Here is a 25882-nt window from a genome sequence, read left to right as displayed (position 1 = left end):
TTTTATAAAATTATAAGTCAGCCAATCTGCTAAGGCCCTTAATATGTTTTTATAGAGAGAAATAGCGGGATATAAAATTTGGAGATATTACGATTTACTTTAATTTAAATATAAATCATGAAAATTAATTACACGCAACTGTATATAAAGGCGCATTATTTCTTTTTTTTTGCAAGTAAGTAATCATTTATAAATACATACAATAGTATATGTTCCTGTACTCTCTAAATCTCGTGGAATGAAATCTTACTCGAAGAGACTGAAAATTGAGCCAATCTTGAAAAAAGAGTGAAAATACGGGAGGATCCCGTTTGCCTACAAAACAATTGCATTACGCTGTGTACAACCTTGTCGTGTGTGCAATACGCTGTGTGCAATATTGTCGTGCGTACAATACGCTGTGTGCAATAATGTTGTGTGTTCAATGTGCTGTGTGCAAACGAAGTTGTAGGCAATCGTTTTGTAGGCAAACCCTCTCGAAAATACAGCCACTCTTGTTTAAGAATATTTAAAACATAAAAATTTATTTTTGCATTTATTTTTACAGTTAATATACATTTATTAAAATTGACATTGTGATATAAGTTTTTATAATATGTATTACGATGTAAATTTTAATTAAGAATCACATGTTATGACAGTTCAAAAATATTAAAGAGACAAATTAATTATTATAATTTAATATAATATATTATGTTAAAGAGAGAGAGAGAGAGAGAGAGAGAGAGAGAGATATTTAATAACAAATTCTTGTTATTTTAGGTACTGGCGTTACTTATCCGTATATTCCAGTTTACGGAAAGCAACTAGGTATTTCACCATTAGTATTGGGTATCATTTGCACGATTTTTCCAATATTATATTTAATAGCAAAATTAGTGTTTGGCTTTCTAATTGACTATTTTGGAAACTGGAGAAAACTGATCTTTATAATGTTGGTCATAGTAACAAGTAGCTCTCTTCTTGTGATATTTTTTTTACCATCATTGCCGGGTCCAATGTTGCTGGGTCAGCATTTGCAAAATATTTCATGTACATCTCTATCACATTGCGATATGGAATATGTAAGTTTTCATTTTTTCACAATTGTGTATATTTTCGATAATGTGTTAATAGTGAAACTTAAATATTCATTTATATTAGTTTATATTAATTTATTGTAAGATATATTTTAAATATAATTTAAAAGTTTGTAACATATATCAATAAAGTCATTAGAGCTTGGTCTTCTAATCGGTACTTTTACCTTAATTTGTTTTTATTTAAGCATGAATCAGCAATTGCATCGTTTAACGGTACGATAGACACTACGTGCCATTGGGTATGCAAAAATATGAATTTTTCTGTGCGATTGTCTTTTCATATAAATCAAAACGAAGCAATTATCTCACCAGATTCTACATGTTTATTAAACATTAATCAGACATTATTGTGTGAGAGAAGTATAACAAATAATTATGATTGCAATATTACTTGTGATAATTTCGAAAACCAATGTGTATACACATCTATTACTTTCTGGATTTTTATCCTGTTGTGGTGTCTTGGCGAGATTAGTTATTATACTTCTCTCGGTATAAGCGATGCTATTTGTTTTGGTATATTAGGTATGTGATTTTATAAGCATAAATTTTAAAATTAATTGCCAAAATATTAAAATTTAGCCTAATCGAACTTTTACAATACATATTTAACTTTATAGTTTCATGTAATTATAATCATATAAAGGAGAAACACTATTTTTAAGATCGTTTATTTTAGGACAAACTAAACAGTTGAAATACGGTAAGCAGCGATTATGGGCTGCAATGGGTTATGGTGTTGCTGCATGTTTATCTGGATATATGGTAGACTTATGGTCACATGACCATGAAATTTATAAAAATTATACATCAATGCTTATTCCTGCAGTTATATTTATTTGTATTGATTTAATCTGCTGTATAAAATTGAAGGTATTTGTTTTATCTTTTATGCACTTCAAAATAAAAAAATGAATCAGATCAATGTACTGCAATATAACACATAGTTTTGTCACACACACATTATGTTTTTATATCTTTTATTATAAATCCTTGTTACAGATGTCATTTGAATCAGGATCTACAACTATAGTAAAGGATGTGATTACGCTTTTGAAATCAAAATCTATCATTATATTTTTGTGTTTTGCTACATTTTTTGGGATCCTTGATAGCATCAAGCGTAACTTTTTATTATGGTAAATTTACATCCCTATCGGCAATATTATTAGGTGCGCAACTAAGTTCCCGCTGTTTGTCAATAGATGGTTCCAGCAGTAAGTGCTGGTCGATTCTGACATAATCTAAACGTCATGAACCAAGCTTAGACATATGGTAAACAAACCGCTTCGACACATTAGTGATTTTGTTTTGACGTTATATTCTTTTGGTTGTGTGAAAATGTCTGATTTTGTGCCAAATAATCGTCATATGCGGGAAGTATTGATTTTCTTCTTTCATTCGAAGAAAACGGCGGCTGAAGCGCATCGAGAGCTCCAAAAAGTTTACGGAGATGCTGCTCTAAGTGAAACAACGTGCCGAGATTGGTTCCGTCGCTTCAAAGACGGTGATTTCGATGTTGACGACCGTCCGCGTGAAGGAAGGCCAAAAACCTTCGAAGACGCTGAATTGGAGGCATTGCTCGATGAGGATCCGTGCCAAACGCAAGAAGAGCTTGTTTCAGTATTAGGAGTTACCCGCCAAGCCATTTCCAAGTCGAGCACTGTGCGAAAAACGACCACAATACGCGGAGAGGCACGAAAAAGTGATTCTACAGCATGACAACGCTCGGCCTCACGTTGCAAAACCCGTTAAAACCTATCTGCAAACGCTGAAATGGGAAGTCCTACCCCACCCGCCATATTCTCCAGATATTGCGCCGTCCGATTATCACTTGTTCCGTTCAATGGCACATGGTCTGGCTGACCAGCAGTTCGACTCATATGAAGACATCAAAAAATGGCTTGATTCGTGGATAGTCTCAAAAGATGAACAGTTTTACCGTAACGGTATTCGAGCTCTGCCAGAAAGATGGGAAAAAGTAGTAGCTAGCGATGGGCAATACTTTCAATGATTCATTTGTAACCATTTTTTCACAATCAAGTTGCATTTTCATCAAAATAACAGCGAGAACTTAGTTGCGCACCTAATAAATTATTGCTTATTTGCTATTTCAAAAAAATATTTGCTATTTCTAAAGTGTAGAATCAAATGTAATTAATTATATTCAATGTAAATTGATTTTACAGGTATGTAGAAGATCTCGCTGTTACAACTAATTATATGAGCAAAATTAAATTGATAGAAGGTTTAATCACATTGGCAGAAATTTTCGGTGGTGAAGTAGTATTTCTTTTTTTTTCTGGTAATATTACCTCTCATCACAATTTGCATATTTAAACAATAACGTAATTAAAAATATTTTTTCTGAAAAATATTACATTGAATTTCTTTCCTTCAGGCAAAATAATAGAAAAGCTAGGATATACTTATACCTTGATATTTTGCTTTGTATGCTACGCATTTCGACTGGGATTAATATCTTTATCTTCAATGCCATGGTGGATACTTCCGATAGAATTACTTTTACATGGGCCATCGTATGCTCTCTGCATAGCAACAATAATAGCGTATGCAAACTCAATAACACCTCCAGGTGCTTCAGCTACTATTCAAGGACTTGTTCAAAGCGTGCACGATGGTTTTGGTAAGATTATACAATTATATATTTATCAATAATTATTTTGTTATAAAAAAATTTTACACAATATGTATTAATAATATATATATTAGGTGTACAAGTATGACTTCACGGATTTTTTGATTAAAAAAAACGCATTGATTAGACATAACATAAAAATCATTCTTACTTTATTCAAATTTATGCTCCATTGGAAGCCATCAACCTTGGCCCATCTTTCAGGCAATAAACGGATTCCACGTTGATAGAAGTCTGGATGATTTGAAGCGATCTAGTTATAAAGCCAATTTTTTATTTCTTCATAAAAGGCTTTCCATGCTCTTTATCATCCAAATCAAAATCATTGTTTCTGAATCGTTTAAACCATTTTTCACACATGCTTACCAATGGAGCATATTCTTTGTAAGCTTCCACAAGCAAACGATGACTTTCAGCTGTACTTTTCTTTAAAAAAAAACAATGAAGTAAAACTTCCCGTAAATGGCGTTTTTCCGGTACAAAATTTAACATTTTCAATGCGATAAAAATAATAGTTGTTTATACTTTAGTCAAATGAAATGTACTACGTTTTAAAGCTGCGTATACGTATACACCTTTCAAGTTATACATGTATTGCCAACTTCAAATAATACCAGCATGACTACTATATATAACCATCCATTGAAAAATCCGTAAAGTCATACTTGTACACCTAATAAATATTTTTGTAATTTTAATTAGTCATTATTGTTATTATGGTTTGTTGATTTTAATATTTCTAGGGTACTTGATTGATAGTTTGGTAGTAGGTGTTTCGTATGAAAAATTTGGCGGTACAATAACTATGAGAATATTTTCAGTATTTGCAGCATTTTTTGCAATGGCATATTTTCTTTTTCATATTCTGTATTCAAAGCATAAAACATCAGGTAAAAAGATCAAGTAATTTTAGCCATGTTATGACAAACTTTTTCAGAATATTGTCGAAGCATAATAGATTTTTCTTTTATTGTAGATTCTCGCAACAATATTAAATGGAAAAAACCAGATGATGCACAGAAACAGTGTGTAATAGCAGAAATGTGATATATATTTCGTACATTTTTTACTAATAAGCATGTATGGGATGTATATATGTATATATAGATGTGTATATATGTATATATGTATGTATATATGTAGATATATTATATATATATATACATATGAGCGCGCGTGTATACATGAATAGTATATACATAATTCACATTGAATTATTTAAGCATTAAAGATCCAGCTTCTGTTATAGGTATGTTTAGTTCGCATTGGTTGTGTTCTCACATGTACAGTCTAAAATAAGGTTCTTATTGTTTATGATTTTTATTGCGTTATTGAAGATAGCGCAACTCAATTTGTTGCAACATTCAACTATTTCTTATATTTGATTTTATGCAATAATTTTTATCGCTTTATATATTAAATATAATTGCACACCATCTTCTGCGCTAGATTACTTATTTTTTTAATTTTTGATCTCAAGAAACCTTACTTATTCTCCATAAATGTTAAATTAGTTGTTTGTCAACTCCTTATCCCTATCCACAATTAACAGAACATTGATAAATCACAATTACACACATGTAGCGCGCACATTGACAAGTTATTGACAGTGGTTTGTACGATAGAGCTCCAGCATCTATTTTCTATTAATTTTTTCATTATCTTTCCTCAACGAGATAACGCAGAGGAATAAGCATTTTATTTGCTAGTAAAAGATGACTTAGGCTTACGATGATAGGCTTACGTTTATGTATAAGTAATATGTTGTATATTTATTAACTTATTTTTTTTACTTTATTTACATTATAAAACTGTGACTAATTTTATTTAAAAATTAAATATACATTATAAAATGTACATCTACTACAAATTTATTAGATTCACAAATGCATTGTTTATGCAAATAAAAAAGAACATTGTAATTACTATAATTAACATATTATATGACGTATTATGTTAACATATATTAACATATGTTAAAATAATGGTTCATAATTATTTGGAATCTGTAATATGTATGTGAGTTTTTAAACTCATTCGTTGTTTTTGACTCATGAGTTTTAAGACTTATTCGGAGTTTTTGCATAGTGCTGTATGTCAATAGTCACAGCGAATCATTGCGTATATTATACGTATATACGTTTACTTATATCTTATGGTTAGTATTTTTGTATATTCCATTAAAGTGTGAATATATTTTGTTTTATGTAACTAAATAAATGTAATGTACTATTGCATAAGGTATTATGCAATAGTACATTACATTACATTATGTATTTTACGTTACATTATGTATTTTACAATACTATTAAAATAGTAAAAAATTTTATATAAAATTATTGCAGATAATTTTAAACGTATTTAATTGTTACAGAATAATTTAGGATTTAGTACATTTAAAATTTAATACTTACGTTTCTGCAAGAAAGATTGCAAAGTAATAAGATATAAAATTTGTTGAGCATCTATTTGTCTTTATAAATACGATTATACCTTTACATTCTGTTTCATATGTTACGCACTTCGGTTAGGCTTAATATCTTTAGCGCCAACGCTATGGTGGATTCTTTTTATAGAATTCTTCATGCAGGGACCATCGTATGCACTCAGTTTTACGACAGTAATATCGTACGGGAACGTAATAACACCTACTGGTGCTTCAAGTACTGTTCAAGGACTGGTTCAAGGCATGTATGAAGGTTTAGGTAAGATTCCTTACACAGTACTATACGTACCTATATTCATCAAGTATTATCTACAAGAAACTAAATATATAAATAATTTGTAAGAATAATATATGTATATATATATATATGTATATATATATACGTTTTATCATTAATTATAGTTATTATTACTGTTATGATATGTTATCAGGACTCTCGATTGGCAGTTTGATAAGTGGTATCTTGTTTAAAAAATTTGGCGGCATAATAACTCTAAGAATATTTTCAGTATTTGCAGCATTTTCTGCATTAACGTATTTTATTCTTCACATTTTATACTTTAAGCAGTTTAAGCATGAAACGGGTAAGGAATTAAATAATTTAATATTTTAATAACATACCTTACTAACATATAAAAGAGGATGAAAGACTTTCTTTATTGTAGATACACGAAATAATATTAAATGGAGGGAACTCGACGATGCACAGAGATACTATAATATAGCAGATACTTGATGCAAATCTCCTTAAGTTTTTTTTGTAAATTACAATAAGAAAAGCTATTGTTAAACATTATCATCTTATATAAAACAAATATGGATGAAAAATATATTTTGAGTATTATATTAACATTTAGAAGAATAAGATAACATTGAATATATTTTGAGTATTATATTAACATTTAGAAGAATAAAATAACATTGAATTTAGCTTTTTAACAATTATATGCCGTTTTTATTAAAATGTGATTTTTATAGTTTAATGTTTTTAATAAATAATAACATAAACGTTAAACCCCAACATTGGAAATAATTTATTACAATTCCACAAGACATTCTGTTTCATATATAATAATCGATAACAGTGAATTAGATTGTTAGCTATCTCGAATCATCACGATAATATTTTATATGTATAGAATATGTAGTATGAATAAAGAATAAATTATGCAAGCTTAAACTAATAAAAAATAGAGTGTACATCGTTATTTTAGTGATGGTACCGCTTTAAGTGTAAAATTATCCAATATCGATCGTTGTTACCGTATATGTAGTCGCAACTTTTTAGAAAAAAAATACTCTGGAATTATTATAATAATATTTTAAAATTATTTGATAAGCAAATCATCATTATATATATATATATTCGCGATTTTATCAAGCTTTATTACAAACTTCTTCATCAACTTATACATTTTAGCAACTAGAAATATGTATCACACTATATATGTGCGTCCTCAAAGAGACTTTGTAAAACTTACACGTGCCTCGTTATCTAGATAATTTAAATAATTATGGCTTTAGATAACGATCACATTTGATATCCATAACTTAAAATAAAATTTTAAACAATTTCCAGTACACAACGCATTGTTGTTACAGAAATTGCAGCTGTATTCGTTCTACTTTCAATGCATCAATTAAATTTGACAACTTGTCAGTATTTAGACACCCTCCGAAAAAATATATTACTTATACTTTATGAACGTTAAAAGAAAAATATTTATAAAGTATTGCTGCTTCCACGGACAAGGCTATTGCAGGCTGTACCTCTTATTTTCATTTTTGCACTAAAAATTCATTTTTATGTAAAAATAAAAATAAGAGGTACAATCACCAATGGCCTTGATCTTGACAAATGTTATTTAGGACATGATCCTGAACAACATTCAAGAGGTTTTAGCCGTCGGTCGGACAACTTGCGTAATGCTAATGCCAACTATACTGTAACTTTTGAGCCTTATAACTCGAAAAATACTTAATGAAAACATATTTTATTATAGTGTTTTGGAAAACTCTCGAGGTAAGCTACAAGAATATGTAATGAAAAATAGTGAGTTTAATTTAAGAAATTGAAGGTGACCTTCATGTGACCTTTAAGCGACTATCCAAGGTCAAACCAGTGGTACTATTTTATGGTCCTCTTGAAACCATACAACTTTTGTCTGAAACATTTTCTTATAAAATGCAAGGAAACGGAAATATTTGGGATGATAGATTAAAATGGGTTATCCTGTATATATAATATGCACGCACGCACGCACGCACGCACGCATACACGCACACATACACACACACATATCAGTGTTACTGCTTTCACTTAGAATCCATATAATTGCAAATTATTATTTTTTATATCTCTTATCGCATTTCAAAGTAATATTTTTCACCGAAGCAGCAAACTTTACTTTAGAGTAATCATTTATAATATACTATTGCATAATACAAAATTGTTGCGCGTTAATACTTAAAACAATTTTCTTTTTGCACCTCACTTGCAATTCAGAACGCAGTGTTAACTTAGTGCATTTTTATGAGAGAACGTTAAATATAAAATTTATTGATCGATAAAATTTGTAGCAATAAGCAATGAAAATTAATTACACTGAACTGCCTATAAAAGTGCATTTTTTTTTCTTTATGGCGGGTGAGTAATCATCAAATATGTAACATCTCATACAATATACTTCATTCTAAAATATTTGTATCATTTTTAAGAGATAAACTAGAAAAAAGGAAGACATATCATATACAGGTTTATAAAAATATTTATAATATTTAAAAAAATTGTAAGAAGAATTATAAATATTTTTTTATCTCACGGTCAAAAAAAATATAACTACAGTTACTACAATTACTGTTATTATAATTACAAAAATATTAAAAATAAGTCCTACCCCTATATTAACTATTTAATAGATTACATTATCAAGTACACCGTGAATACAATTTTTCTTATTGTAGCTACAGGTGCCATTTCGAGGTACCTGCCTGTTTACGGCAAACAACTTGGCATTTCATCATTAATTATGGGTAGCATTATTGCGATTGTGCCTATTGCAAGCTTTATTGGTAAACTAATACTCGGTTACGCCGCGGATTATTATCTTGAATGGAGAAAAGCGATTTTTATGGCATTGTTCGCCATGACAGGTGCAAGTTACTTTTTAATGTATTTTTTACCGCCTCTACCCGGTCCAATATTACCGGATCATGAGTTTCAAAATGTCTCTTGGGACTCTTTACTGCCTTGTGACACGAACCATGTAAGTTTTTACTTTCTTGTAATCGCAAGTTTTCTTGATAGAAAATAAAAATTTTCTGTAAAAAATAGAAAGTCTCATTTTCACAAAATTAACTTATTTATTACATATCAAAAGGTGTTTCATATAACTCAAAAGTGCCTTAAAATTTCAAAACTTCTAACAATTGTTAGAAGTTTTGAAATTTTAATATTTACATAATTATTACTGTCAGCTCAAAACGTATTTTTAACTCTGTATTTAAAAGTATTATTTATTCTTTAATTTTAAGCGTGCAGCAGTGGCATCGTGTAACGGTGCAAAAGATACAACGTGTCATTGGGTATGTAAGGATACGAATTTATCCGTGCGATTATCTTTTCATGCAACCAACAAGGAAGCAATTATTTCATCAGACACTACATGTTTATTAAATGTTAATAAAGCATCGTTGTATCAGAGAAATGTAACGGCGAATTATAATTGTAATGTTACCTGTGATAATTTTGAAAATGATCAATGTCTATATACATCTACTACTTTCTGGGGTTTTGTTATCTTGATGCTTTTCGGTGAAATTGGTTATCATATATCCCTCAGTGTAAGCGATGTTATTTGCTTCGACATATTAGGTAAATAATTTCATAAACCTATAGTATATTTTCATATATCAAAATTTAAAAAAGTAGTTCCGTAATAAATTAAATTTAATTGATAAATTAATGCACCAGAATATTTTGAAATATTCATAAAAATTTACTTCAAAGAGCGGAATATATATTCGACAAAATGGCCAACATTTCGAATAATTTATGAAGCTTATCGTGCATGAATATATTGTTTTTATCGTATATTCTCTATTATTCAACATAATAACATAAACATGAGCAGATATAATAGTCTACAGCGAGATCCATTAAGTCGAGACGTAGTTAAATGTGTACACATATTAGGCAAATATTAAAAATTGACTTCCTCGAAAACGAAACTTGAGATGAAAAATTATTATTTTACGTTTTCGACTTATTTTTTCATGTAGAATCTATATTTCGATTGTACTATCAGAGATCACAAACACTCTATATAATATATATTATCTTGTATAGAAGAGAAACACTTTTCAATGAAGTTTAATCTCTCAGGTGAAGATGGACAAATGAAGTATGGCAGACAGCGATTATGGGGTACAATCGGTTCTTCTCTTCTGTCACTTCTTTCTGGTTTAACAATAGATTTGTGGTCGCAAGAGAAAGTTTACAAAACTTATACACCAGCGTTTATTTTAGTGCTCGTATTTATTTGTGTCGATTTAATATGTTGCAGAAAATTAAAGGTATATTACGTTTAAAATATAAGGTATATACGTTTAGAAGAAAAAAGGACTATAATATAATAGTACAGTTTTTAATTTTATGTTTTTAACTATCATTGCATACTTCTTTGCAGTTGCCACTATCAAAATCGCCGAGTATATTAAAAAATGTATATGCAATTTTGAAATTGGTACCAATTATTATATTTCTATGTACTGCTATGTTTGCTGGCATTTTGGAAAGTCTCATGGTTAACTTTTTATTTTGGTAAATTTTTCTTCGTTATCAATGATTGTATATTCGTTAAGTTTTTATGTAATAAAACGTAGAACTTTATGTCGGATTATTTATATTTTAGTAATTAATTTTTAGGTATATAGAAGATCTTGCTATGGCAACCGGTTATATGAAAAAAGTTAAATTAATAGAGGGTCTAACATTATCCTCAGGTTTGCTCGGCAAAGTAATATCCTACTTTATGTCTGGTAATGTTAAATTTTTTTCATGTGTTGTTACATAAAGTTACACAATTATTGGTTAATTGAAATATTTCGTTCTGAAAAATATTTTTAATCAAGGCAAAATATTGGAAAAGTTTGGATATGATTACACACTTACATTTTGCTTTTTATGCTATGCATTGAGGATGGCATTACTATCTCTAGTGCCAACGCCATGGCATGTACTTTTGATAGAAGTTATTTTGCAAGGGCCATCATTGGCGCTTCTTTATGCAACAATAGTAACGTATGCAAGCATAATATCACCACCTGGCACATCAGCTACTGTTCAAGCAATTGCGACTGGCACGAAGGATGGTCTTGGTACGCTCTTTATGTAAATAGATAATACGATGTTATATAAATAGATATCAAGAATCATTTCACAATGAAAGAAGTTTGGATAAGTAATATGAATCCCAGCAAACATAGATATAAATGCTATCTAATGTATACATAAACATACATCATTTCACATTTGTTATGTAGCAGTTATATTTACGATTTGCTGGGGTGTATCTATTTTTTTTTATAAATTTAACGATTTATTATGTATAACGGTGTAATATCTTTAGGATATGCGATTGGTAGTTTCTTAGGTGGCTTTTTATTCAGAAAAGTTGGTGGTCGAAGAACTCTAAAAATATATTCAGGACTCGCAACATTTTCTGCATTAGTTTATATTATATCATATACTTTATACTTAAAACGTACATCAGGTAAGAAATCAAGTAACTCGATTTGCTGAAATGAAATTTTTTCTGACTTTTTATAAAAATTATAAAAATATGAGAAACTTCCTTTTCATTACAGATACACAAAATAGTGTTGAATGGAAAAAACATGATGATGCGCAAAGAGAATATATTATAGATGAAAAGTGTTTACATGTATCTTCTTACAAACATGTTTCATATGTACCTTCTTTATAAATAATAATATATTATGATAGAAAATTTTTATAATTTATATACCTATATCGTGTTATGATATAAGAACTTGATGCAAATCACAAATTATAAATATATGAATAATATAAAGATACATGATTGCGTTATACATAATAAATATTAATCATTGCTTAATTCACTATGCAGTGAACGTTATTTACATTTTATTTTCATTTTTACGTTAAAATGAATTTTTAGTGTAAAAATAAAAATAAGAGGAACAACCTCCAATGACCTTGATCTTAACAAATGTTATCTAGTTCATGATCTTAAATGACATTTAAGAGGTTTTAGCTGTCTGTCGGACACCTTAGATAATGCTAAATGCCGGAGGCACTGTAACTTTCGAGCATCATAACTAAAAAAGCACTTGATGAAAAAATATTTTATTATAGTGTTTTGGAAAGCTCTCGAGGTAAACTACAAGAACATGTAATAAAAAATAAGGATTTTCATTTAAGAAATTGAAGGTAACCTTCACGTGACCTTCAAGCAATTATTCAAAGTCAAACTAATGACATCACCTTATTCCCCCCTCAAAGCCATATAACTTTTGTTTGAAACATTTTTTTCTAAGATCAAAAATAAAAAAGTTATTTGGGGTGGCACATTAAAATGGGACACCTTGTATATGCGTCCTCAAAATAAAAGTGCATAATTTACATAATGATTGAGATAACGGTAAATAATATAGCCAATATATATAATTTTAGGTAACGGTCACATTTTCCTTAATGACATCTAATAGATAAAAAAAATGATCTCGCACAGCACCTCTCATTACAAATATATTATATACGTATCTATATTGCACATTAACATTGCGTTTTATTTCATATCAAATATAATGTATTAAATACATAATTAACGCAATGGATATGAAATATCCAAGTCGAAATACGTCCTTAATACGTACATAACATGTAGCAGATATATTGTGCATATTTAAATGTATGGACGCATATTCTAGTCGAAATACAATACGTATATAATAGGTATGTAATATGTAACAGGTACATTGTGCATATCCAAGTCGAAATACATATATGATATATTGTGCATATTTAAATGTATGAATATTAAACACGTAGTTGAAACATATATAACAGAATGCAGAATGTAATAATTGATGGCGTACTGTAGTAGCATCACATTAAAAAAATCATAAACGGATAATTTTGAGCAAATGTTGTGTGATTATTATATAACTGACTGTATCTAAGAATAACAAATTTAACAATATTAAAGTATCATATTAGACCGCAATGTAACACACCACAATCAAGAAATAGAAGTTTATTTCAGTCAAGCTAGAATTTTTAGTGCTGATCGAAACAATTCGTATTAAACAAATTTAGGTTAAATAGTAAAAAATAATTTAAATTAAATAGTAAGTCAAAGGTAAGTTCCCTGGCGGAAAAAAAAGTTTACAAAAAAGTACAAAAAACTACATAGATTGAGACAAGATTTTAGAAATTCTTAATTTTTCCTAGATATATTTGTAGTAGGATGTAGAGTGAGGTTTGTTCGTCTTAGAAATTCTTAGTTTTTCATAGATATTCGTAGTGGGACACACAATGTCATAATTAATTTCATTTTTTGAATCTTAAAATTTTAGAGCCAAAGTATTAATCAAGAGAGATGGCATTAAAATTTTTTTAAATTAAAAAATAGAATTACCCACTTTGGTCTGTATAAATGGCTTATATAATACATGTACATATATATAATACATTTTGACGTGTATTTGCAATATTAGGAACATATTATATATCAAATACATAATTTACGTATTTAATACGGAAAGAATATATATTGTCATATGTATTTGGTATGTAATGTAAATTACGTATCTATAGCACGGAAATTCACGGTATAGCAACATTTCAAATTTCATGTATCTACTATGTATTTGAAATCTAAAATGCTGTGCGCAGTGCGGGATATGTAATATCGTCTTTGAACATCATTCTGTTGGGGGTATTGCAGTGCTTAACATACAGAATTTATGAATTCATGATTTTATGACAAATATAACGCCAAGCTAAACTAGTGAGGAAATCGTAATTTTTATGTAATTGTATCGTTATCATTCTTATTTGAGGCTGCAATGTACAAGATGTTATATTATTGTCAGATGTTTCGTAATCTCAGGTCTTTTTTTGGTAATTTACAGTTAGAATTGATTTTATTACAATGTAATTTTTTATGATATAATTATTTTTATTAGTAATCTTGTAAGCAATACACTGCAAAAGTCAAATAAATCCAAGATTAATAAAATGAATATCTTATCACTCGTTCTCGTAGTACGAGTACAATACTTTATCAGAGAAACATCCTAGGAATGTCCTTAGGATGTTTAGAAAATATAGGGGCGTCTCTTGGAGATCTGTGTTGTATGGAAACGAGTGGTAAATTCGTCTTGTCAATTTTCCTCGCAATAAATCAGGAGCGGATCCATAATGGAGGCCATGGGCGTCATGGCCCCTATCTTGGGTGTCTTCTTTCTTAAAAATATTAAATATATTATTGCTATAATCTAGCAAAATATCATGTTCCCAACACAAAAGTCATGAGGACATCATCATGACCTCATTCGTCACTTATGAGTCAATTTTTAGGTATGATGTCATGATGACGTGCTGTTCATTATGACTTAATTATGATTCCGTGTTCTGCCTGAGTTACTTTTAAGGTAGTTGTATCACAAAATGACTTTTCTTAAGATTTGTTTGGAGCTTTTACTATTTGAAGATAATGATATTCTCTACACATACGTATTATTTTGAGGGGAGGTAATCAGGCATGTTAAAAAAATAATTTCATTTGAAGTTAGTACTTTTAACATGTGCTAGACAAGGAGTTCCCTGTGTTAGACAAAGAGCAACAGTACATTTTCAATTATAATGCAAAAACGGTATTTAGAAATTCGCTCAAAAACTAAAGGATTATAGATAAATATAATAAACAATAAGAATCTTATTTCTAAACCGTACCATGTGAGAAACACAATTAATAATAGAAATTCAACAGCCTATACCGGTCGAAACCAAATCTTTAATGTTTTAAATAATTCCATGTGAATTATATATATACTATATATGTAGTTGCATATATAACATATTTGTAGTCCTTCAAATTGCGCGTCGAATTGGTTTTCCGGACTTATAAACGCAATTAAACTACTGAAATAATATCACGAATTAAATTAAATTGACAAGCAATTCTTAAATAATTTTGTTGCACAATCAAGCATCATATTAGCAAGATGTTAATGTACTGAAAAACTGTAAATAAATTTATTGCGAAAAACATTACCTCGGCCGGGAGTCGAACCCGGATCTCTAATTGTATTCCGCACGAGCGTCCATTAGACTACCGAGGCCTTAGTAATATTCTTCGCAATAATCGGTATATGTAATAATACTAATGTCTTAAACCGAAGAAAATGGGTAACTAGGCAAATATTAATTATAAAACCTCAGAAAGTTGCTTTACTACTTCACTAATATCCATTTCGCTTACCCAGGTAGCAAACTGTAGTTATTTTGATAGTTAGTCATTTTGAATTATTGACGTTATGTGATCTATTTAAGATGTAATAATAACATTATCTTTTTTACTAATTAATGACGTTATTTATTTATGACGTATATACAACGTCATACTTATTGATGTCAGATAAATAACTAATCGATGACGTATTGGTAACGTTATTAGTAATTAATTAATAACGTCATTCATTTGTTAATAATACGAAAATAATACATATTTTCGACGTTGGTTTATTTGACGTTATATGGCTGTGACAAATCCACGTCATTTTTACGATGATAGGATGTTAGATTCGTTAAGAATGACCAATTAATTACATCAAATAGACGATATCTTGTTACTAAGGTATCAACTCATTCTCAAATACCAACGCGCAGTGGGGAAATAAAAATTACTGTTCAAAAATTGCGATCTGCAGCAATTTTTGAACAGTAATTTTTTTTCCCCACCAAACGGCGCCCTCATAAGCCGCCCCTGTGCAATACAACCATCTTAATATTTCTTAATCACAATTTTGATATTCCAAAATATTTTTTAATTTAAGAAACTCCTAGATTCTTACTGTTCTATTGTAGATATTGCATTATGTAGCGTTATGTAAAAGTACGTCTGTATCCTATAAGCGCATAACATTATTTAATATGAAGTAATTTTAGGCATATTCTTAGAATATTAAATGTAACATTTTAATAATATTTTACTAAAATTATATAATATTACATGATATTCTCGAAATATTAATGGAAGGTTATATGTCTACTCCTAATAATATTATATGATTATTAAAAGTAACATTTATTTAATGTTACTGTAATATCGTATAAACATTAAAAAGTATTATAACAGCATTTACTTTAATTTGTAAAACTGTTACATCTGTTCAGTATAAGTATACGTTTAAAAACTGAAAATGATTTTGGCGCGCAGTTGTAGAACTGGATATGTACTTAAAATCACGTAAAAAAAATCACGTTTTTTTAGTACAAGATGCAGCATAGACTGATAAGAACTTTTCGTTATTGGATTGTGAATTCAAATTGCACAAAATTAAAAATAATTAATATTCATAAGTATTTTAATAATATTTCAGGAATATTAAGATATAATACCTAGGGTATTATATAAGTGGACATATAACCTCTATAGAATATTACTCCCGTAATATTAAAAAAATATTTATGGTATTCTCTCGAAATATTATAATAATATTATTTTCATTTTTTAATAATATCCATATAACATTCTAGGAACATTTTGCGCTTTTAGGGTAGTGCTGTGGCTATTATTTTCCGTTTTCTCTTGTAATGCGTAAATTAAAAATAAGGACGGAAAGGTATGGAAACTGGAAATTTTCTTTTTTTTTATTTTTCTAAATATTGTATTTTTAATGTTGTTGAACGGTGTTGGAGAAACTTGGTAACTCAATAGCATACAAATTCGCCAATAGTCCCTACTTTGAAAAATTTCTGGATCCGCCCCTGCGATAAAGTACAATGCGGTAATTGAATGATTTATTAGATTCACATGCGTGTCACGTATACATTGGATGGAACTGTGAGTGTTTTATCAAAATGATGTTTTGCGTAACAATCAGTATGATCCAATTTCATGAATGTAAGAATGTATTAACTTTAATCTCCGCGCGGCTGTAACATATTCTTTATATTTTTTCAATTTTAAAAGCTATGCCAAAATCTGTTGGCAATTTTAAAATGGCTAAAATATATTAATGTCAGCAGCAGTACTGTCAGTACACTGAGAAAAAAATGTTCATTTAACCAAATTAATTTAATTTGTTTTAACATTTCTTTTGTTGGAGAAATGTTTAACTATATAAATATAATATTTAAATACATACATTCTCTACCGAAAGTAATAAAGATAAATTAAATTAATTTAATCAAATAAACAATTTTTTCTCAGTGTATGGTCAACATATTCAGCAGCTTTTTAGTTGCACTCGCTACTTTCTCCTCGTGTGTCTCCCAGCCTCTCTTTTCTGTTCCGTCGAAATCTGAATATCTACGCTGCTTATTCTCACGCATCTCATCTCGTAGGTGTAGAAAGTGCAGTTGCACATCTAAAACTGACATATCTATCCGGTACACATATACAGTTGCGCGTGTTTGTCACTCCGACATTGAAACCATATCGTTGACAGTATGCGGCCTATCAAACGATTAAGAGGTTTACTTTACGAACGAAACATTGTTGGAATAAGAACCTGACACTGAATTATAGATGGCCTATAAATATACGGTGAGTTCATCAACGGTTTCTCTTGCTCGAGAGAATGATAAGTGACGAGATCCTACGAAATGAATGGTGAACGAGTGAGAACTTGTCGGATATCTTAATTCTTAAAAACCTTTGAACTTGCTTGAAACGTATATTGACTTTTAATACAGCTTACGGATGATGCTCTCGACCCTCTCGACGTAGCCATTTTAGAATCGTATAAAGTTCATATACTTCGAACTTCATATATTTTTTGCAAGTAATACTTCGAGGTTATCGATATACTGTGAAGTCGATCGAGATAATTTACATTCAAATGCGGGTATAGTACTGACGATAGTTTTTATGAGAAAATATTAAATATAATGTTTTATATGAATGTATATTATGATTGTGTAATATATTTGAAAAATATTTTTTGCGTGTTATTTTTAAGTTTATTATTAAGTTTAACATTATCAGTTTACAGCATGTGGCCAATTTAAACATAAGAAAACGCTAAAGCAGTGAGATACGAAATTTGCTGAGATTATTAGAGCACCTGCCTATATTTATAAATATAAATCATGAAAATTAATTATACACAACTACCTATAAAGGCGCATTATTTTTTTTTTATGGCCGGTGAGTATTCATATAAAATATATAATATCTTAGATATCTCATATTTTAAAAATTTATTCAATTTTAAGATCCTCGTTTATTTTTTGCGATACATTTTATGAAAAATATATAAATATAAAAATATGTTACATACTGTCATTAAAAGTGATAAAAATGTACTTTGGTTCTCAGATTTAAAAAATGATAAAAATATATTTGATTCATATTTGAGAAAACAATTATAGTGTACTCTGTATACAAACAATACATCCTTATCAAAAAACTATAGTTATATATTACAAAAACTATACGAAAGTATTAGAAAATAGGTTGTTAATAATTTTTATAATAAAAAATACATATTATCACACAGTGAAAAACGTTTTGTATTTGTGTTAAAAATGATCTACTTACATCTTTGTTAAATTTTTCTGTTGAATTTTTAACACATCCGAGTTTTAATTTTACATAATGTGATCATGTTATTTATATATTTCAAGTTAAACTGATATTCAACATTTCTTGAGTGTCAAAATAACATAATTGTATAAGTGAATAAATAACGGAAAAATAATGTATTTTTAAATGCAAAAATTCTAAGATAAATAAATAAAATGCATGTTAATTTAATATACCATTAATATTAATTTTACTAAAAAAATATGCTTCCATAATTTGCTTACAAATTGTGCCAGTGTTACATTTTTTATATAACATTGTGATACTTTCTAACATATTCATCTTGTGTTAAATTAACACAAAAATTTTGAGTAGATTTTTTTTTTATATACGTGAAGTGTATTAAATTTAACACAAATTTTCCAACTCTGTGTGAGTACAATTCATAAATGTCATTACAATTATCGCTTTTATTTTAGCTATGGGTCCTATTTTACCATTTCTGCCAGTTTACGGCAAGCAACTCGGTGTTTCACCATTAATTATGGGTAGCATCACAGCAATTTTACCTATTTTATTTCTGATCGCCAAACCAGCATTTGGCTTCATCGTGGACTATTTCCGCTCTAGGAGAAAATTAATATTTATAGCGCTACTTGCCGTAACAAGTAGTTGCTACATTTTGATGTACTTTTTACCAGCTTTGCCCGGTCCATTCTTACCAGGTCATCAGTTTCAAAATGTTTCCTGTGCATCTTTACCGCCTTGCGATATGGACTATGTAATTTCTAATTTTTTGCACATTTTTCGAATAATAAAATTTCTAAAACAATTGTTTAAAACTGACTTTTACGAGAGTTTGTGAGTTAGTACTTATTAAATCTTTAAAAATATTTATATATTAATGTGCTTTTATATATAATAAGCAATATATTATATTTTTAAAATTATGTTTTTTTTTTAAGCATACAATGGAATCATGTAACAGTACAAAAAACACTATGTGTCATTGGATATGCAAGGACGCGAATTTTTCTACAAGATTGTCTTTTCATGCGATTAAAAAGGAAGCAGTTATTTCACCGGATACCACATGCTTATTAAATATTAATGAGACATCATTGTGTCAAAAAAATATAACAAAGAATTATAATTGTAATGTTACTTGCGATAATTTTGAAGATAATCATTGTTTATATACATCTATTACTTTTTGGGGATTCGTGCTCTTAATGTCTCTTGGTAATATTGGATTTAATGTTTCTAATTGCATGAGCGATGCAATTTGCTTTGACGTATTGGGTAAGTGATTTGTAAGATCATATTTTAGTGCTATGTAAAATATAAACATGCCTACGTAGATATAACTTCAATTTTTACGGTGTAAATAGTTTAATATTTGTATATTAATTTAAGTTTTAATATTAACGCTCAATTTTATATAATAATTGAAGTAAAGGAGAAACATTTTTCTCAACATATCTTTTCAGGTGAAGGTGGACAAATGGGATATGGTAGACAGCGAGTATGGGGCACAATCGGTTTCGGCATAGCAGCATTTTTGGCTGGGTACACAGTAGACTTGTGGTCGCAAGAAGAAATCTACAAAACTTACACACCGGCGTTTCTTCTTGTACTCGCATTTACTTCTATCGATTTAATCTGTTGCAAAAAATTGGAGGTAATTATATTAAGAATTAAGAAGAAAGAAATGAAAAAAAAAATGAACATATGTAGTATACAGTTTTTTTCTTAAGATTTTCATCTTATATTGTATATAATTCTAATTACAGCTTCCGCTTATGTCAGGATCGCCAAATATACTGAAAGATATATGGACTCTTTTGAAATTGAAACCTATTGTTATATTTCTATGTTTTACTATCATTGTGGGTATCTTTGATAGCTTTATAATTTACTTTTTGTTCTGGTAAATCTTTTTTTTTTATATATTAATATGTATTCTCTTATATTCATTTGTCGTAGAATTTCGAAATTTAGTTAAAATCGAATTATATTCAGTATAGTTTATTGTGTTTAGGTATTTGGAAGATCTTGCTATGGCGACTGGTTATATGGGCGAAATTAAATTGATAGAAGGTCTAATCGTAGCTGCAGAAACTCTCGGTGGCGAGATAATATTCTTCTCTCTGTCCGGTAAATTATTTCTCTGTCATCGGTTCGTGATATATAGAGCATTTGCGTAATTAAAGATATCGTTGTACATAGTATAATGTTGAATCTTCTTTTTCAGGTAAAATACTGAAGAAATTTGGATACGGTTACACTTTTACATTTTGTTTAGTATGCTACGCGTTGCGGCTGGGATTAATATCTCTTGCTCCAACGCCATGGTGGGTACTTCCCGTAGAATTTTTTATGCAGGGACCAACATACGCACTTTGTTATACAACAATAGTAGCATATGCGAGCGTAATATCACCACCCGGCGCATCAGCTACTGTTCAAGGAATTGTAGCAGGGATGGATGATGGTTTAGGTGAGTTAATTTCCTTTTCTGGTTTTCAAGAATCATTTTATAATAGAAAGAATTTACACATATAAGTAATATAAATGTATAATTCTTTCACAAAATCGAAGTTCTTTATCGTTGAAATATTACAATATTTTCAGGTTTCGCACTTGGCAGTTTGATAGGAGGTATTTTATATAAGCAACTTGGTGGGGCAATAACTTTAAAAATATTTTCAATACTTGCAGTATTATCTGCATTTATGTATTTCATTCTTTACACTATGTACTTAAAGCATAAAATACTAGGTAAGGGATTACGTTAATTTCAATTGCAAAATATGACAAATTTTTTCAGAATATTATAAAGAAGGAATTTCTTTTTTTTTGACTTTAGACACACATAGTAATGTCGAATGGAGAAAACCTGACGATGCACATTGTGTTGTAGCAGAATGATGCCCATCTTACATAATTTTGTTATAAATAATAATAAAATCTAATATTTTATTTTCATATCTATATGTAATATATTATATGTATATATATTATATATATATGCTAGTGTTAAAATTATATTTGCTTATATTTTATATATTAATTTGATTTATTTCTTCCGAAATTTTCATGTTTATAACTTATGAAGATCTAAAAAGAATTTCTCTGTGACTCGATCCCGGCTAAGTTAGTACGAATTACGAAATTGTTTCCGTATTATATATACGGGATACGGAATTTAAAACCACGACCTATTGTTGATTACGGGTCCGAATTCACACAGAGCCACATGATATCTCAAGATATAATAAAGTATAATATACAAATTTTTCATGCATGAATATATGTAAATATGTATAAACATACATAAATATTTATAAACATGTATAATCATATATAAAATATATCCATACGTGTTCATACATCCCTCTTTCTTTTATAAAATTACTTTTTAGTCTAATAGAAATAATAATATTAGTAATGTGAAAAAAAAACATAAAAAAATAATTAAAAGAATAATTTTCACACTATTTGTTTTAGAAAAAAATCAAGTTTTAAGAAATGTATCAGTGAGTGTGGAGCGTAATTATAAGTCGCTTCACCGGTCACTGAGCGCTACATAACCTTACGGTCCAAACACGGCATTAGAGAAATAATAAACAGTAATGAATAAGTAAGAAATATGATATAAAAGATTATCTATAATAGACAAGTTATTCTACGTTACGAATTATAATAAATATACATATTAATCAGAGATTAATCCCTTTTTTACTCAGTGAGCGCTCAGTGAGCGATCGTCGCTTCTGAATGCATCCATGGATTTAAGAGGGTTTCTTTCCTCGTTCACTATATGAGAAATAAAAAATAATAAATAAATAGCAATTTAATGTGATGTACATCGAAATGGATTTATCATGTAGACGTATCCCCATATGCGGTAGACGTTCTAGAAATATTAAACTATACACTACTAAATAGGTCTCCTCGTGTTGCTTGAAATCCTCAAAAGTACATACATTCAAGCATTAAAAAAATTGAGTGCAAAAAGTGCAAGTAAACAATTGATCCATATATCTGTTCTTTTTGGCTGAACTTTTGCATTATCAGTTCATCTTTCTTCCTCTTCTTTCCTCCTGGAGAGAAAAGGAAGAAGGATGAACTGGTGCAAAAGTTCAGCTAAAAAGAACAGGCATATGTACGCATGTACATCAGTACATTTAGCACTCTCCAAGACTTTCTAGGTTATCTCTTCAGGATTTCTCTCTTAGGAACGACATGGATATATAAGGTATCTGATATTTGATAAAAGCGAGAAGAAAAGTTCTAGTGTAATCTAGTGCAGCGATAAAAAACAAACCTATTTCGACGACTGGAAAGATGACAGATACTTGGTGTTTGGATATTTTACCGTACGAGATGTTGCTGTCAATCTTCAATTATTGCAATGCATACGATTTGATGCTACTCAGCCAAGTATGCAAGCGATTTTACAAGATTATATCAGATACGGGTTGGAATAAAAAGAGGAAATCATTTCTCGTTACGAATCAAACGTCGGAAATGTTTCGTAAAAGGTATGTTGACAGGTTATGTTTAATCTGTATTTTGAACTTAAATTTTCGAAATTTTTCTTTTTGAAACCTAAATGTAGACTTGAACGAAGCAAATTCGATCGCGCAAACGTAACGGTTCTTCAGCATGATAAGATAATTATGATAAGATAACGAGATAATCTTATTTATCGTTTTTCTGCTTCTGATGTGTATTTTTATATCTAGCTTTTTTTACAGTTTACAAAAGAAAGCTCTCTTTTTCTGATAATTTTATATATACATGTATAAGAAAGAATAAAATAAAAATTAGAAGATTGTATCATTTTTAGATGTTTTACATTGTTGCAACCACATGCAGCATGGCACATATCTCAGAACTGGCGTTATGGAATATATAAAAAAGAAGCTGTATTCTCATGGAAAAGAAGTATGATACCATGGCTGAGAATGACAGACAATATGCTTTGGTGGATGTTTGGGGATCTTTATGGCTTCAAACGTCATGAAAAAACATTAAATAAGTACCGATCAAGATACTATACCACAGAATCCTGTGGTCTTTACATTAATAAATTCGTTATTTGGAAAAACTTCATCATATGTGGCTATATGTATATATATATGTATATATATGTTAATCATTTTTTATTTCTGCCACACACATATAATCCTTTGCAAAAATCTTTACAGAGATGGCACTATAGTCTACTTTATGGTGAATTTCGAAGACGATTTGCGTATTGCAAAGATGATCGCGCAGAAGTCAGCTTCTGTAAAATCTACTGTTAATGCCATAGATGCCTCATTGGAAAATGTTATTGCGGGTTTAGATGATGGTACAGTAAAGGTAAGATTTGGTGAATCTGATACAGTAATATAGTATACGATGTAAGATTCATTTCTGTTTAGATATTTAGACATCCAGAACTTTTGAATGTAAGAACTTGGGATCAAATATGCAATATGGATATAGACAAAAGAATGCGCACTGGTGATGACAAAAAGGGGGAGATCTGTATAAATCTAAAGGATAAAGTGCAATCGCTTTCAATTGATCCTACTGGAGTAAAATTTGCCGTTGGCTCGGCTGGAATGAATGATGTTCCATTACATGTAATCAATGTCGAGCGGTATGTGTAATATTGCAATATTTAATCGATCCATGAGATCTAGAATTAACTACGATTTTAATGCGATCGATCATACGAATAACACATCGAATACTTTGAAAAAAAAACTAACGGAGATTTCAGTTACACAATGATCGATACAATGCAGCACGAGTGGAAATACGGCGCTGGAATATTAGACATGGTATGGGATGATCCCAACACTTTACTCACTTGCGGCTATGATACATACATCAAAAAATGGGACTTGAGGTAACATCTCGATTGCTCAATCACTATTTTCAGCTTTATGTAATATTAACAACTATGATTTGAGAACTGGAAGATGCGTTTGCTCATGGGTGGATCCATGCGATGCAACATTATATTGTATTGCATCCGATCATCAATATACTATGATGACAGGGACACAGCATAATTGTTTAGCTATTCTATGGGATCAGAGGAAAAGTGATTTCGTTCAGGTTCTTATCAAAACTTAAACTAATATATGCTTTATAAATTACAAATTGTTTCTGATAAATATTTTTTAATATTTCTAGATGTATTACGTAAATTCGCAAGAATCATCTCGACGCAGCCCAATCTATTCTTTACAATTTGATAGTACACATCTGTACTGCGCTACAGATAAACGCATGATTGAATTAAACTTTTCACGCCGTTCAAATCAAAAGCATGATTACAAGTCGTTGTTTGTACATGTAAATAATAGGTAGATGCAGATAGATTCAAATAAAACTTTTCATGCTAAAAAAAAGTTTAATTACAATTAGTGACGAGAAACATGAAAGACATGAAGGGCAAAATCAAATTCTGAAAATTCAATCCTGGATACGATGTATCTCGTAAAAATGGTGCGTTTTTTAAAAACGATATTTTATTATAAACTGTAATGATACTAATTGTAATTATTGTGTGTTGCATATATATATAAAAATAATGGTTGTAAATAAATATTTAGGCGCAGATATTACTTTATGTTCATATTGATTTAATCATTGACTCGTAAGTTATAAAATCGACTGCGTGTTTTTTAAGCCTAATCTATATTGGTTGTATCGTAGCGTTGCAAGCATCGTAAGCATCGTGCGACTTTAAAATTGACACATCTCGAATTGACTGATGCAACAAGCTTGTGACTTGCGACGCCTACGATACGACCAATATAAAGTGCGTTCAGGGAGACGCTATTAGCGCTATTTGTGTCATTCTGTCCTTGTTTTACGTTTAATA

General features: G+C 29.5%; 4 protein-coding genes across 7 annotated transcripts; all 4 read left to right on the top strand.

Annotated features, from left to right (window-relative positions):
• Positions 1 to 117: 117 nt before the first annotated feature.
• On the top strand, positions 118 to 4788 carry LOC108730845 (major facilitator superfamily domain-containing protein 6). Its single transcript, XM_018460769.1, has 9 exons — positions 118 to 175; positions 763 to 1064; positions 1268 to 1607; positions 1762 to 1955; positions 2085 to 2221; positions 3272 to 3387; positions 3484 to 3729; positions 4485 to 4631; positions 4718 to 4788. Exons 1-9 carry the CDS (start codon positions 118 to 120, stop codon positions 4786 to 4788), a joined length of 1611 nt encoding a protein of 536 aa, XP_018316271.1.
• Positions 4789 to 8701: 3913 nt separating this feature from the next.
• Positions 8702 to 12174, top strand: LOC108730844 (uncharacterized). The gene is made up of 9 exons (XM_018460768.1): positions 8702 to 8834; positions 9152 to 9453; positions 9722 to 10061; positions 10572 to 10762; positions 10876 to 11009; positions 11115 to 11227; positions 11321 to 11566; positions 11818 to 11961; positions 12056 to 12174. Exons 1-9 carry the CDS (start codon positions 8777 to 8779, stop codon positions 12172 to 12174), a joined length of 1647 nt encoding a protein of 548 aa, XP_018316270.1. The 5' UTR covers positions 8702 to 8776.
• Positions 12175 to 17685: 5511 nt separating this feature from the next.
• Positions 17686 to 21927, top strand: LOC108730988 (major facilitator superfamily domain-containing protein 6). Of its 4 annotated transcripts, none has more exons than XM_018461019.1 (11): positions 17686 to 18009; positions 18159 to 18310; positions 18458 to 18612; positions 19470 to 19771; positions 19956 to 20292; positions 20481 to 20671; positions 20784 to 20920; positions 21032 to 21147; positions 21245 to 21490; positions 21625 to 21771; positions 21860 to 21927. In XM_018461019.1, the coding sequence occupies exons 3-11, from the start codon at positions 18555 to 18557 to the stop codon at positions 21919 to 21921; spliced, it is 1596 nt and encodes a 531-aa protein (XP_018316521.1). In that variant the 5' UTR covers positions 17686 to 18009; positions 18159 to 18310; positions 18458 to 18554; the 3' UTR covers positions 21922 to 21927. The 4 variants fall into 4 exon arrangements, with proteins under 4 accessions (XP_018316521.1, XP_018316519.1, XP_018316520.1 ...); XM_018461017.1 differs by having other exon boundaries at positions 18451 to 18612; XM_018461018.1 differs by lacking the exon at positions 18159 to 18310.
• Positions 21928 to 23175: 1248 nt separating this feature from the next.
• LOC108730989 (F-box/WD repeat-containing protein 4) lies at positions 23176 to 25370 on the top strand. Its single transcript, XM_018461022.1, has 7 exons — positions 23176 to 23537; positions 23846 to 24127; positions 24207 to 24363; positions 24426 to 24646; positions 24770 to 24898; positions 24963 to 25110; positions 25189 to 25370. The coding sequence occupies exons 1-7, from the start codon at positions 23341 to 23343 to the stop codon at positions 25363 to 25365; spliced, it is 1311 nt and encodes a 436-aa protein (XP_018316524.1). The 5' UTR covers positions 23176 to 23340; the 3' UTR covers positions 25366 to 25370.
• The last annotated feature ends 512 nt before the right edge of the window (positions 25371 to 25882 follow it).

This window comes from Mycetomoellerius zeteki, unplaced genomic scaffold (assembly GCF_001594055.1).
Source record: "Mycetomoellerius zeteki isolate Tzet28-1 unplaced genomic scaffold, Tzet1.0 scaffold98, whole genome shotgun sequence".
Taxonomy (NCBI): domain Eukaryota; kingdom Metazoa; phylum Arthropoda; class Insecta; order Hymenoptera; family Formicidae; genus Mycetomoellerius; species Mycetomoellerius zeteki.
The sequence above is the reverse complement of the archived record's forward strand: the minus strand, read 5'-3'. Positions and strand labels throughout refer to the sequence as shown.